General features: G+C 51.4%; 2 protein-coding genes across 10 annotated transcripts in view; one reads left to right on the top strand and one right to left on the bottom strand.

The window, feature by feature from the left end:
• The window catches only part of CADPS (calcium dependent secretion activator), a 196,481-nt gene extending 191,605 nt beyond the window's left edge, over positions 1-4,876 (top strand). For all 7 annotated transcript variants that reach the window (XM_072044196.1, XM_072044199.1, XM_072044197.1 and 4 more), the window contains 2 exons: positions 1,777-1,881; positions 3,526-4,876. In XM_072044196.1, coding sequence (XP_071900297.1) covers positions 1,777-1,881; positions 3,526-3,705 — 285 coding nt within the window. In that variant the 3' untranslated portion in view covers positions 3,706-4,876. The remainder of the gene's footprint in view (positions 1-1,776; positions 1,882-3,525) is intronic.
• Positions 4,877-5,999: 1,123 nt separating this feature from the next.
• CEP15 (centrosomal protein 15) overlaps positions 6,000-13,039 on the bottom strand; it is a 30,232-nt gene continuing 23,192 nt past the window's right edge. For all 3 annotated transcript variants that reach the window (XM_072044202.1, XM_072044203.1, XM_072044204.1), the window contains exons 4-5: positions 10,006-10,373; positions 6,000-9,440 (exon numbers count right to left, since the gene is read on the bottom strand). In XM_072044202.1, coding sequence (XP_071900303.1) covers positions 9,335-9,440; positions 10,006-10,373 — 474 coding nt within the window. In that variant the 3' untranslated portion in view covers positions 6,000-9,334. The remainder of the gene's footprint in view (positions 9,441-10,005; positions 10,374-13,039) is intronic.

The raw sequence follows: 13,039 nt of genomic DNA on the forward strand, positions 1-13,039 counted from the left end.
GCAGAGGCCGCCCGGCCCTCTGCTGTCATCCTCCCAGCAGCCAGGAGAGGAGAGGAGCTGCCCTCCTCACCCTCCCCAGCCACACAGTGAAGTCCATGGACTTCTGGAAAGGGGCTGTGGGATGCAGGAGCCCTCGGTGTTGCTCCCCTGCCGGTGCCAAGCTCAGCCCTGCAGCTCTCCCTCCAGGGATGTGTGGCCTCGCTCTGTCCCGCTGTGCCCGGGGCACAGCCCCCTGACAGCACCAAGCAGCAAACAGCAGCGGCTGCTTCCTCTGGGTGTCCAGATCCCGTGTTTTATTTAGGTTTCACTTGGCCTGCCGTGCCTGGGCACAGTTAGAACAGCATTTGTAGCAATAAGAGTTTAATACTGATTTATCATCGTGACCATTCACGATGACCAGGTCCTATACCACTGCAATACCCTTGGTAATGCCATAGGCTGATAAGGCACGCCGCTGTTACACCATGAAGTACCACAGTGGGGTTAAACCCTTCCCCAGACAGCGTGCGGGGTCCTGCTGGAGGGCAGCAGCCCCTGGCTGTGTTGCCTTATGGTCGGGTAATCTGTGCTGAGCCCCCGTTGGTGTTACGCTGTGTGCCATTAGCTCGGACACGCGGGTTTGCCTCGCTCAGCCTCGTGTCAGCTCGTGTGCTTGGATGGCAAATGCTGGTGCCCAGGAAAAAAAGGAGTGGTGGAGAGAGGAAAAATACCTGAGTTTGACAGATGCAAGGTTTTAGTCTTGCTGGGAGGAAGCTGTGTTGCAGATTAACCTGGATGGGGCTCGATCAGTGTTTTTATAAATTGATCTGTGGGCTGTTTTTTCTCTTTAACTGGTTTTAGATAAATTTCCACAGCACAGGTTTTGCTCTGTGCATGTGTAAGAGTAAACCGGAGCGACCAAGCGAGATGCTGTGCCTGTGCACAGAGCCTGAGCCCACGATGGGGTTCTGGACCCACTCGGGATTCGGCCGTGGCGCTGAGTGCAGCAGGGAGGTTTTGTGATCCCCCGCCGCACACAGCCCCTGCTTCTGCCTCTCTCGAGGGCTCGCTCCTCGCTCCGTGGCGTCAGACGAGCAGTGCCAGCCCTGCGTGAGCAGGGCGCTGATCCGCAGCCCGCCGGAGCCTTCCTGCGCTGCAGGGCTGGCAGTCTGCTGCCACACAGCTGCAAGCCTTTTTCACAGGCAAGCAGCAAAATTTCTAGCCCCTGGAGGGGCCCTGCGAATTCGGCAGCTTGCAACGAGCTCATTCGCTTGCTGCTTTTCCATCTTTTCCTAACTGCGAGGTTGAAACCAAAGCGTTTCCCGCGCAGTGCAGCGCCCGTGGGTGCTCACGCCTGCGCATCCTCACCCGCAGCCAACCCTTGCCCCGAAGCAGACTCTCCCCGTGGCCGGTCGCGTTTGATTTCAAGCCGGTAAGTAGTTCGAGTGTGGTGCTAAAGGCAGGGCTGTGCTCTCACTGGGGCGGGGAACGGGTTAAAAGCTGGACCAGGCCAAAACTCCCGCCACGGCTGCCAAGTCAAGTCAATGGCAAAACAGGATTACAAAAACCTGGCGGCGCCGCCGGTGGCCGGGACCCCTCCGAGTAAGATTGCTGTCGTTGTGAAAAGTTAGAGGCTCGTGCATGGAAATTCTGCGTAAAAGAGGGTGCTGGCCTCCCCCCCGAAGCCTGCCACGTCCCATTACCGGGGGGTAGCTTGGTCCCACCGCATGCCAGCGTGTGCAAGGCACGGTGCGCGCACGTAACGTGGTTGCTGGAGAAGTCCTGTCTCTCTTGCAGCAATGGTACACCAGCTCGATGAATGTCGTCTGCACCTGGCTGACGGACCGCATGGACCTGCAGCTTCACATCTACCAGCTGAAAACCCTCATTAGGATAGTTAAGGTAATCGCCCGCCGGGTTTTTCGCGAACGCCTTGCTGCTGAGAGGGGCGAGTGCATGTGTGCGGCGTGTCCTCCTAGGCAAATAAATTCAGCCCTTCACTGAAATGCTTCAAAATGAAGCTTTTTATCAGATGGGTAAACAGGAACTTAAAATGCACAGAGGTGCAAAGTACATGTGTAAATAAGAAAGTAACTACCTGCCTGAAAAAAAGGGGAAATATTGTTTATTCAGTCCTACCTGTACAATAAGCACGCCAAAATTAGCCTTTTTACAGTCGATCACACCCATGAACTCGTGTTAAAATGGGTTAAATCAAACCAGAAGTTTTTTAGCACTGTTTTACTAGAAATATTTAAGCCCAGCTCTGGCTTGTGATTATCATCAGAATGCAAATGAGGATTGTTCTCGTAGTTAATTGAAGTTGTTTCCTTTACAATGGGTGTGTATAATCAACTCTAAGAGATCCCAAAGGTGAGATAACATACCCTGAAAGTAACATTTTTTTCCACGAGTGCACGTGTATGTGTATATGTGTGTGTGTGCATGCCTTGGACTAATGATAATTATTTCAGTGTGAAATCACAGTGGTTTACATGAAATAATAAGATCACAGAAGGGGGTAAATATATTTTTGATCATTTTAGGTTCTATCTAATGCTTTTTTGTCTAGTATTTTATAATGTTTATGGTCTTGTGCGCAGTGAACACATTGAAGGCATGAATAAATTAAAACTGAAATGTATTAAATGTGCTTTTCATAACTGAAAACAACAGGCACAGGCAAATTATTTCTACTTGTCAGTTAGCTGAGGAAAGCTTTCTTCCTTGTGCTTTATTTAAACCAATATTACTTTCAGAAGCAGCTACAACAAATCCAATGACTTTCTGAAACAGCAGAACAGTAAATAGTTCCCATGCAGAGCACAGAGCACAATTACATGAACTATGGGACCAGAGTTTTTATCACACAGAGTCAAGAAGTTTTTAAACATAAATTCACATGCAAGGAAATTAACCGTGATAACAAGGGAAGTACAGCTAGCTGTGGAAATGCAACTCCAGTTTCAGAATCAGGTGAAGAAAAAGAGATTTAAGAAATACATGCCATGTGCTTATCTTTATACATGAACAATTTTCTCCCGTATCCCGGACTTAGCGTATTTAATCCCAATCCTGTAGGTAGGATTATTTACCACAGAGCGTTCCAGGAACGTGTAATCATGTCCACAGCTACAGGCGATAGGCATTCTGCTGCATGAAGAAAAATAACTTCGCTTGCAGGCAGATGAATGCATCTAAAGCCAGGAAAGTGAGTCCAATAGAGCCTCCCTCTGCTGCTTGGATGTGCTTTTAGACCCCAGCATACGTTTTTTGAAGCTCTCTCTGGTCCTCACTGCTCTGAAGCCCCTGTGCAGCCCTGCAGCCAGCCCACCTGCAGGTCCCACAAAGGCAGGGCTGTCAGACAGACACAATTTGTTGCTCTGAGGGGGCTCATGGTTGCCCTAGAGGGACCCCTGCTACTGCACAGAGGCTCTGCGCTGTGCCCAGTGAGGCTGGGATTTCCTTGGCACCCCAGCCTCTTCCATGAGTGGCTCCCAAACCAGCCTTGACCTCTCTTCTGTCTCCTCCTTCCCCCTGCTTTAGAAAACCTACCGGGATTTCCGATTGCAAGGCGTGCTGGACTCCACCCTGAACAGCAAAACCTACGAGACCATTCGGAACCGGCTGACGGTAGAGGAGGCCACGGCGTCGGTCAGCGAGGGCGGAGGGCTCCAGGGCATCACCATGAAGGACAGCGATGAGGAGGATGAAGAGGATGACTAGGGGACTAGGGGAGCTGGCCTGCAGGACCGCCCGGGGCTCGCCTGGTGTCCGTGCATGTACCTCGTCTGTAACTCAGTTAGCCACATTAGGAATTTTTCTGTCAGCTCTAAACGCCCATGAGAAGTTTACCAATACAAATGCCATGTTAGCTGTGTGGTAATAAGGTTAGCACCTCTCTTTGATTCATTGGTTTCCTGGTTTCATATCTATATGTTCATAAGCAATATGGAGCACCGTTGTTTAATACTGTTACTGGAGAACTACATAGAAAACATACTAGGTGTGTCCCTGTTATAATTAAAGTTTAAACAATGCTTCATTAATGTACTGTATATACATTGATGGTAAATTGTTGTGAAGATGAGTGAATCGAGTCCTTTCATTTCTTTGTTTCTCTTCTGTGGATGCCAACTGCTTAAAATTAATTAAAAAAACAGCTTTGTTTTTAAAAGAAAAACGAGGCAATTACAAATGATTTTTTTGTTCTCTCTGTTCATTTAAAAAACAGAAAACAAACAAACCCAGACAGCCGTTTGAATCATTCTGCATCCCTGTTAATATATCAGGCTCTTCCCTTCAATATGCAGTTAACTCCATAGAGGCTACATCCCAGAGGATTAGTCATTCTAATTGCCACACCAGATTAATCCTATCATTATGGATATATCATGCCACATTACAAGTCCAAAGCAGTTGTTTTATGTTGACGTTTGCTCCTCTAAATGTTACATTTTTGTTCAAATTTCCAATAACCGTGTATGTACAAAGACAACTTTAATTACAATCTTAGACTATACAAATGTGTTTATAATAATATATTGAATATTTATTTCGGTAGATTGTAACCATAATTTACAATTCCTCTGTTTCACAATGGTTTTTATATATGTCATGTACATTGCATTTTGACCGGTAACTGCATGTCCATCAGTCCCCCTTCCAGAGCTTTTACTTTCTGTGTAAAATAGTGATCCATCTTGCTTTTTTTGCCTTATACAAGCCGACAGTTGTAAAAGTGTGAGAACTGTGGCTTCTCAATAAATAACTATTCAGATGTCCTAAGAATAAATTATGGAGTCTTTTTATGTCTGCCTTAGAAAAAAAAAAAAGAAATTACAAGCTGAGATGTAAGAGCCCCCACCTCTCAGAATAAAGGCATTTTCTTTTCTCATGGGTGTTTTTACAGTTTATTAATTTAGAAGCTGGTTTCCAGACTTGTTCCCAGAGGTCAGGCTGGGCCTGGACCCTACATTCCCCAGGTACAAGGGCACGTGGGCTGTCATCGCCCCGCTCATTTCCACCACTATCTGGGACTGCACCCTGTCAGCTGGCCTTGGGCATCTAATTGATGGCCTGCTCTGGTACAGCCCTGTTATTACACGGCAATTAGCTTTACCCGACACTTGCCTTCTGCAAAAAAAAAAGGCTTCAGTTTTATTTTGTCTTCTCCCAAAGAAGCCAAGGGAGGAATGGAAGGAAGGGGGGGCTCTGGGAACAGCCCGGGTGGGGTGCTGGGTCCCGGGATGGCTGCAGAGCCGGGAGCTCAGTGCCTGATTTGGGGACCCTGGCAGTTCATCCCCTGGCTCTGGAGGTGCCCTGCAGCCCCATCGTGTACGCATGGTGAGCCAAGGGCATCAGCGGGCTCTGCTCTAGACGCGGGTGGTGGGCACATTTAGCACCCTTTACATTGTGTAAGCCACTTGATGCACGGGCACAGGCAAGCTACGAACCCTTACTGTAACCCTGCAGATCACATCTTGGTTCCTGTCTCAGCCCACAGTGCTGGTAGGCAGAAGCACTGACAGGGAGAGGAGCCTCTGGGGACCTCGGCAGAAATGTGGCCACCGACACAGCTCTTTCCCACCCTACAGCTGTGCAAGTGCTCGGTCCTAAGGCCCCAGAGGAATGGAGGCAGCAATTGAATGGTTTAGGCAGAGTTAAGTCCTCTGAGACCAGGGGAGGTGCCTCTGCAGGCCTGTCGGTGGGATATATATAAAGAATTCCTATATCCCGACATCTCTGTGCTTGGAGCCTGCAGCCACAACCAGAAGCCAGGCTCCTGAGCTATGCATATGCACGCTCACATCCTCATCTTCCTCTCCCTCTCCTGCCCCAGACACAGATACGACCTGCAACACCTCCAAGAGGAGGGCACTGGGAAAGCCTCAGCTGGGGTGGGCACCAGGGTGGGAGCAAAAAAGCACCGAGGAAAACCCAAATTGGTAGCTCCGCTCCCCGTCAGGCAGAGCAGAGCTAGAGAAACAGCTTGACTCCGCTCTGGAACAGGCTCCCCCTTTTTTTTTTTTTTTTTTAACATGAAATATTTATTGGGTGAAAACACAGCCCACTTCCACCTGCCACCTTTCAAAATAGTGAGCCCTGCTCAGTTTTTTGAATGAAGCCGTGTGGGCGCAGCCTTCGGGAGCTGAGCCCTGGCGGCGCACCACCAGCACGCCGAGGTGCCGCCCTGCAGCGGCGGGGACGGCCGCGCTCCTCGGAGTTTCCCTGTCAGCAGCAGCGACCCTGCAGCCCGTGACAGCTTTTCACATGGCCTCAGACCCCAGCAAAGCAGCTCAGGGACTCTGTAACAGCCCTGAGGCTCTGCCAGGCCTGACCGCGTGTCCTAAGAGAGGCAGCAGTAGGCAGATCGTTTCTTTTTGGGAGTTTGGACCCAAATGAGCGTCGAGTTACAAACTTTGGTGTGAAGAACTCGTGCACAAGCGAAGCTGCAAGGCAGGATTGAACCTCCCAGTCCTGCAGCATGAAGGCAAGAGAAGGAGCCTGGTGCACCCCCAGCCCCCCTGCAGATGGTTACGTGGTGCTGGCAGCCTGACCCCGTCCCCTGTGGGTGCTGCACCAGGAGCACCGAGTGCCCTCTTGGTTAAATCCTGCAGGAATCACCCCAAATGGTCTGGTGCTGCCTGAACAACACAAATCTGGGTTTACAGCCCCCTCAGCCACATGATATCCTTTGGATGGGGCTCGGGCTCGCGTAGGGCAAAGCTACACCTCGGGCAGCTTCTGAAAGGGTTTGCTGGTGGCCAGGAGCGCTCTGGCAAACCCTGCCGAGGAGCCGCAAAGGTCTCCTCTGCTGAAGCTGCTGCCGGCTTCACTTCAACCCGCTGCTGCAGTGGAACGAGCTCCAACAGTCAAAGGACTTCCTGCCAGTACAACTGCACCTAGATGAAGGATCTGCCAGTACAGTTATGTCAATCAGTTTGGGGAAAAGAGGAAAATTTCATTCCTCTGCCAGCAAAATTTTAAATGATAGATCAGGCCAAAACTTCTCTCATATTTACAGGGAAGTCCAGCGAAAATATCCTTTTTTTGACAGACTTACTTAAAGCATGTGGCATGGAGACTGAAAATGCTATCAACTATTTGACTGACAAGTGTCAGCAGCTGTTCATCCAATTTGTTTTATATCTCAGCAACTAACAGATTCTTTCCCCTCTGCTGTAAAGCATGTCTCCTGGCCCATAGGCATCTTAGAAATTGCTTTTCTGCCTCTCTGGTGACCAAAACGTCAAAAATATTAGGAGACAATTTGGTTTCAGAAGCATAAATAGGCATGCAGCAAAGCAAAGATGATTTTGTCAGTGTTCAGTCTGTGTTCTTTAAAAAAAAAAAAAAAGTCACGGCAAACCTAAGGCAAAAATTACTCCTCGAAGCTTTAAAAGAAGAAGCTAAAGCAAACAAAGCCCCCAGTAAACCAGCACAGGTTAAACCAGCAGCTACCAAGGGAAAAGGGCTGGTATAGCGGCCAAACGAAACACAGCTGAGCCGTATCTCACCCTCTGCACTTTGTGAAGTTCAAGACTGCACCAGCACCACCGCCACCAGTTTTTATTGTAAAAAATGCTCCGTGGTGTCAGGATGCAACAGAGCCTCCACCATGCCAAGCTGAGGCCAGCTAAACCATTCACAAAAACCAGCCTTCCTCCTCTTCACCCTGCAATGCCTCCAGAAACTGTTTGGTACCTGACTGCGTATGATTTAAGCTACAAATACTGCAGGTGCCAACAGCTCTGAACTTGTTTGGCTCGGAAGCCTGAGCGACACCTCTCTCCGGTGAGCTGCGTCCGGTGGCATTTCCTCTGGTCGAGCGCATTCGGGCTCCCGAGCTGAAGGCGCTAAGTGGCATTTTGCTCAGCCTCCCCAGAAGATACATATTCCGTTTCAAGTTGTAAATCTGCATTTGTTGTAACTATGCAAAATATGGGAGAAAAAAAGTGCAGAGATTATATGCAATCTGCCAGCAGAGTTGTGTGCCATGAGGAAAATGCCTCACAGGTCAAAACAAAGAAAAACACTGAGCAACAAATTAGTTGCAGGCAGTAGCTAATATGGAGATCAAAAGATTAAAATCAACATGCAACGATGAAATCACTGGAATAATAGGAGCACTTAAGAAGATTAAGTCAATAACAGAGTCCAGTAGTACAAAAATAAGATTTTGATTATACCGTAAAATTTGATATTGGGAGAGCAAAAGCAATTACAACCACGACATGCGTCGCTCTCCCCGCCTTAGACCATCTTGGCTCATTTCCTATGCAAGGAATACAGTTGTTGAAATAAACAGAAATGTTATGACTCGAGCGCTCGCTTCAAAAACAAACCAGGTGGTCAGATCAGCCTGGGGACTGACAAGACGGGGTCTGCAAAGCGAGGACTTGTTGCCGATCCCGGAGGATGCGACAGCTGGGGGGAACAAAGGCCGCACCATTTAGGAGCGCTTTCGGCAGAGAGGGGGCTCCGAAAGCAGCTGATGTCGGGGCCTGTCGCCGGCTTTCAGCTGGACAGGAGAGCCTGGGGGAAGGAAGGAAGGAGGAGAGAAGGAGCTCGGAGGCTTGAAGTGAACAGGGCTGGGAATGCCGATGAGATATTGAGCCTGGTATTTCTTCCTATCCCGCTGAACCAGCGAGGACTGAGGGGTTGGTCCCGTGACATGCTGGGGGCAGAGCACACGGTACCCTGACCCTCTCTAGACCCTCCCATAAGGGTCAGGAACATGTCCCACAGCCCCCTTCCAGTGCCAGGGCTCATCCAGCCACACAGCCCAGTGGGCTAATGCTCGCTGCCATGCATCCACCCTCACTAACACCAGCAGGGACAGATGAGCCCGTCCCTCGAAAGCATGCCGGCCACGGGACACCAGCCTCATCCACAGACCGTGGGACCAAAGACACGTAGCTTCACCCAGAAGTGGCCACCTCCTCACCCAAGGGGTCTGAGGGCCCTCGGTGGGCACCACAAAGCTCTGCGTGCCTTCGGGAGGAGCCCGGGCAGCTCGCCGGCACCGCAGAGCTGACGACTCGCCTGGGTTTCTCTCTAAAGTGTTTTTTCAGCATCACTAACTCCAGCCCCACCCCCGTCCCCACCCCAAAATCACAAGCTAGGCTCATAATTAAATCAAATAAATAAATTATCAGCTATTTTTATAGAATTTGTGGGTGTTCTTGAACATTCAGGGAATACTTGGGTCGCGCATGGAAGTTTTTTTCCTGCAAGAACTAGGTCTGGCTTTTTAGTTTGGGCTCTGATCGTTGGGAGGATTTTTTAGTGGTTCTTTCAGATCGCATCTTCTGGGGCTGAAATCATAAAAATACAAAATAAAATGAAAAAATTAAAAAGGGATTCTTGCATTGAGGGGCTCTGGTTTGTCCTGATGGAAGGAGGTGACGTGCTGCCGTCCACTGCTCCCCCAGTACCTTGCAGACCGCCGCGGAGTCCTGTTCTGCAGAGAACAAAGATGTCTACAAAAATGATGTCCTTCAAGCAAAGATAAATGCAAACATCAAACAATATGAGCCGTGGCATAGCCAGAAAAATGGCAAAACACTGAGTGGGGAGTTGTAAAATGACTGGGAATGGCAAATGGTATTGGCTTTGGAAAGGTTCTTCCTCTATTTGATTTTTTTCACGGAAAAAGCACATACTTTTGGAAATGAGATGTTTTTCTAACTCATTAAGAAGAGAATAATTCAAAACACGTGGGGTTTGTCCCACTTATTTTTTTTGGCCATCCTTCTTTCAAGCAAAAAAGGGAAGGAATGGGAACGCAAAACTGAAGTGGGCTTCTACCCATTTTCACTGCTTTTTGCTCCTTTTTCTGAAATGTTTTCAGTAGGAAAGTGAGAACAAGGCCATCCCCCCATTATATTCTCCTTCTCTACTTCCTCCCACCTTTTCTCCTAAATAGAAAATAAGGGGGAAAAGAAAAAAAAGAAAAAAACACACAACAAAACCAGAAAAACTTGAGAGCTCCCACTCTTTCAAAATGAAGAAGTACACCACCTCAAACCAGGAAGAAGGGACATCTCTCGGGTTTGGTTTTCAGCAACGAAACACCGCATCGCTCCATCGCTGCGACGCGAAGACTGGCTGCTTCCAACAGCGAGGCAGGAGAACTGCAGCCGCCCCTTCAGCATTTTCTCACTTGCCTTGGTGGCCGAGGGGCTTTGGGTAAGATGAGGACCCTGCTGACTCTTGAATACTCCCAGACCAGAGCGGTCCAGCAGCAGGACCTGGTCTCTCTGGTGAGGTTGCCATGCCTCGCAGGCAGGCAGCGCCTTGGGGGCACAAAGCCCGGTGGGGACGGAGCCATCCGCTGCCATTCCTGTTGACAGGCAAACCAGAATAGGCTCTGGCTCACTTTCTCCGAGCTGCGGAAGGAAGAATGAGCAGAGAAAAGAGTTCATTCAATTGCTTCTGTTTGGCAGCTCTGCAGGACTCTGCGTGCACAGAAAGGGACGTGGCAAGCAAGGAGGTGCCGTTTTCAGACTTACATAAACCAGCCTGCTTGCCATCGAGGCACTCCTCGGGCAGCTCGTGCCACGGAGCCTTACTGGTTGCTCTTCAGTACGGCTACATTTCAAACATTTCAGGCTCTTAAAATGAGACACGGGTTAAAAATGTCAGTGCTGCCCCTGCCATCACTGACAGAGTTGCACAGCAGAGCCATGCAGGGACACTGGGCCACTGCGTGCCCAAAATCCCGTTGTGTTTGCTCCGGGCCCCATTCAGTGCTCCAAAACCTAGCTCCACAGTACAGTGCTTCAATACGCCAATTTTTATTTTTCTTAAAAAAATAATTAAAAAAAAATATATCTGCCTACGTATACGCAGTGATGTGTGCATGAGTCAGTGAACGGGCTGAAACAACAGTCTGCAGGGACTCGGCGCCTCTGCTCCAGCCCAGGTGGCCTCAGCCTGCAGCGGCACAGTGGTGGCAGCGGGGTCACCCCAGCGACCCAAGGATCCTGTGGGGTCATCCCACCAAACTCAGGGCCCTACAGGATGGGAGGACAGCCCGGGAAGGCTGTGTGCTGCCCCTGCTACACAAGGTACCGCGGTTTCAAAGAGGAAGCAGGCAAAGAGGTAACAGCCTGCCTTACCCCAGATCTTCCTCTCACAGTTTCCCCATTCGTTGCTCACCATTTTGTCCAAAAAGAGCGTTTCTGAGGGCTGCAAACTGAGCTGCAGAGACACACCTCGGGCTGCCCAAGTCGCCGCCTTGCTCCAAGCCAGCCCTGAGCCCTTGGTCATGGGGCCAGAGATCAGGAAGCACCACGACCCCACTCCTGAAGCCGCCCCTGGCTTGTAGAGGCAGCCCCATCCTGACTGCCTGGGTTCACCCGCTTGCCCCTCAACTTCTGATATTAAAAAAAAAAAAATGCATTTTATATACACACATGGATATACAAAAGAAAGCAGCACAGAAATCAAAGCCACCATTTCGGAGGGAGGGAGACCGCAGCGTAACGCTAACAACTTTCGGCAGCTTCCACTGGGGAGTTTAAGCAGCTGCCACGTTAAATAACCAGGAGGAGCCCAAAGTTATCTCCCGGCGCCCCACAGCCGCCCAGTGCCCCCTACAAGGGCCGAGGGGACCCGGGGATGGGGGGACCCGTGCGGGACAGGGATTTCGTTGAGCACCGGGGGAATGCCCAGCTCCCGGCCGCCCCGTTGGGGCTGGTGGCAAGGGGCAGCGGGTCCGGGCCCCCTCCCCACAGCCCCAAACCCCCACTCCGGGCTGCGGCACGGCCCCCGGGAGCCCCCTGGCTCGGGGGTCCGGTTATCGGAGCCTGGAGGGGGAACCCCGGCTGGTTTTCGATATCAGCGCCCCGGGAGGATTTGGGGCTGGGGTCGCCGGGTGCGCCTTGTGCCCAAGGTGGAGGTGGGCGCTGGGGTAAAAAAATGGGGGGAGGAAACGCGGGGGGCGCAAGGGATCGGGGAGTCCTGTCGGGACGGGCACCCGGACTCGTTTTTTGGGGGGAAAAAATGAAGAAAAACCTGCAGAAGTGATTACGGGTGCGCTGCGAGCGGCTCTGCGGCACGGTGCTGCCAGGAAAAAGCGGCCCTGGGAGCATCTCCCTGCCGCAAATGCCGGGGGGGGAAGCTGGGGGGCGAAGGCTTCCAGCCCAATCGCCCCAAAACCTCTCAAAGCCCCATCCCGAAGCTCCCAGGGCAGTGCTGCGGCTGGGGCAGCCGTCCCAAACCCAGTCATTTCCACCACGCTTGCCGGCACAGCACAAGCGGGATCGCTAGAGACAGCCCCCAGCTGTGCCCAAACCTGCGATTTCAATTAAAACCTGAGCTCCGCCGGGCGGCTCGGAGCCGCCAGCCCAAAGCACGGATGCACCCGGGCACGGGGGGGCTCCCTGCGGGGCCGTGGGAAGGAGGAGGCCCTGGGGCTGCTGCTGGGGGGTCCTCCCCGAGGATCCTTGCCCCTCCCGGGGGTCTGCAAGACCCCCCTGGTCCGGGCCAGAAAGCAGCCGGGCCAAGCATCGGCAGCCCGGGCAGGGCGAGGGCGGCGCGGGGATGCTGGCAGCGAGCTCCCGGCCCCGGCTCCGCAGCCCTCTTTTATCCCGCCCGAAATCATCTCGTTTACAGAAAATATTTGTTTGCACTATTAGTTGGTACTGGAGTTAATTACTCAACGTGTGAGCGGGGAGTAATATGGATAAAAGCAGCCCCAGTGTTTATTGTGTGGGTGAGCTGTTGAGCGGTGCTTGAATAAACTGCAATTAGGGTTAGATAGAGATTAATTAACATGTGAGTGGCAAGGTGTAAAATAGTTCCCAACCCTCCACTCAGTATAATCTGCAGGCGAGGAAAAAGAAGTTTGTGGAGGCTAATTAAATACTTTGCTAAAGCCGGCGAGCCCCGGGAGCGAGCGGGGAGCCCAGCCGCCGCCTGCCCGCTGCCCGGCTCGGCACGGCTCGGCTCGGCACGGCTCGGCCGGGCTCTCCGGCAGCCAAACCCCGGGTGTGCTTCGTGCCGGTGCGCTCGGCATCGCCTCCCCTCCAGCTCCCCAAAAGCGGGGGGG

This window comes from Anas platyrhynchos, chromosome 13 (genome assembly GCF_047663525.1).
Source record: "Anas platyrhynchos isolate ZD024472 breed Pekin duck chromosome 13, IASCAAS_PekinDuck_T2T, whole genome shotgun sequence".
In the NCBI taxonomy this organism is placed as follows: Eukaryota; Metazoa; Chordata; class Aves; order Anseriformes; family Anatidae; genus Anas; species Anas platyrhynchos.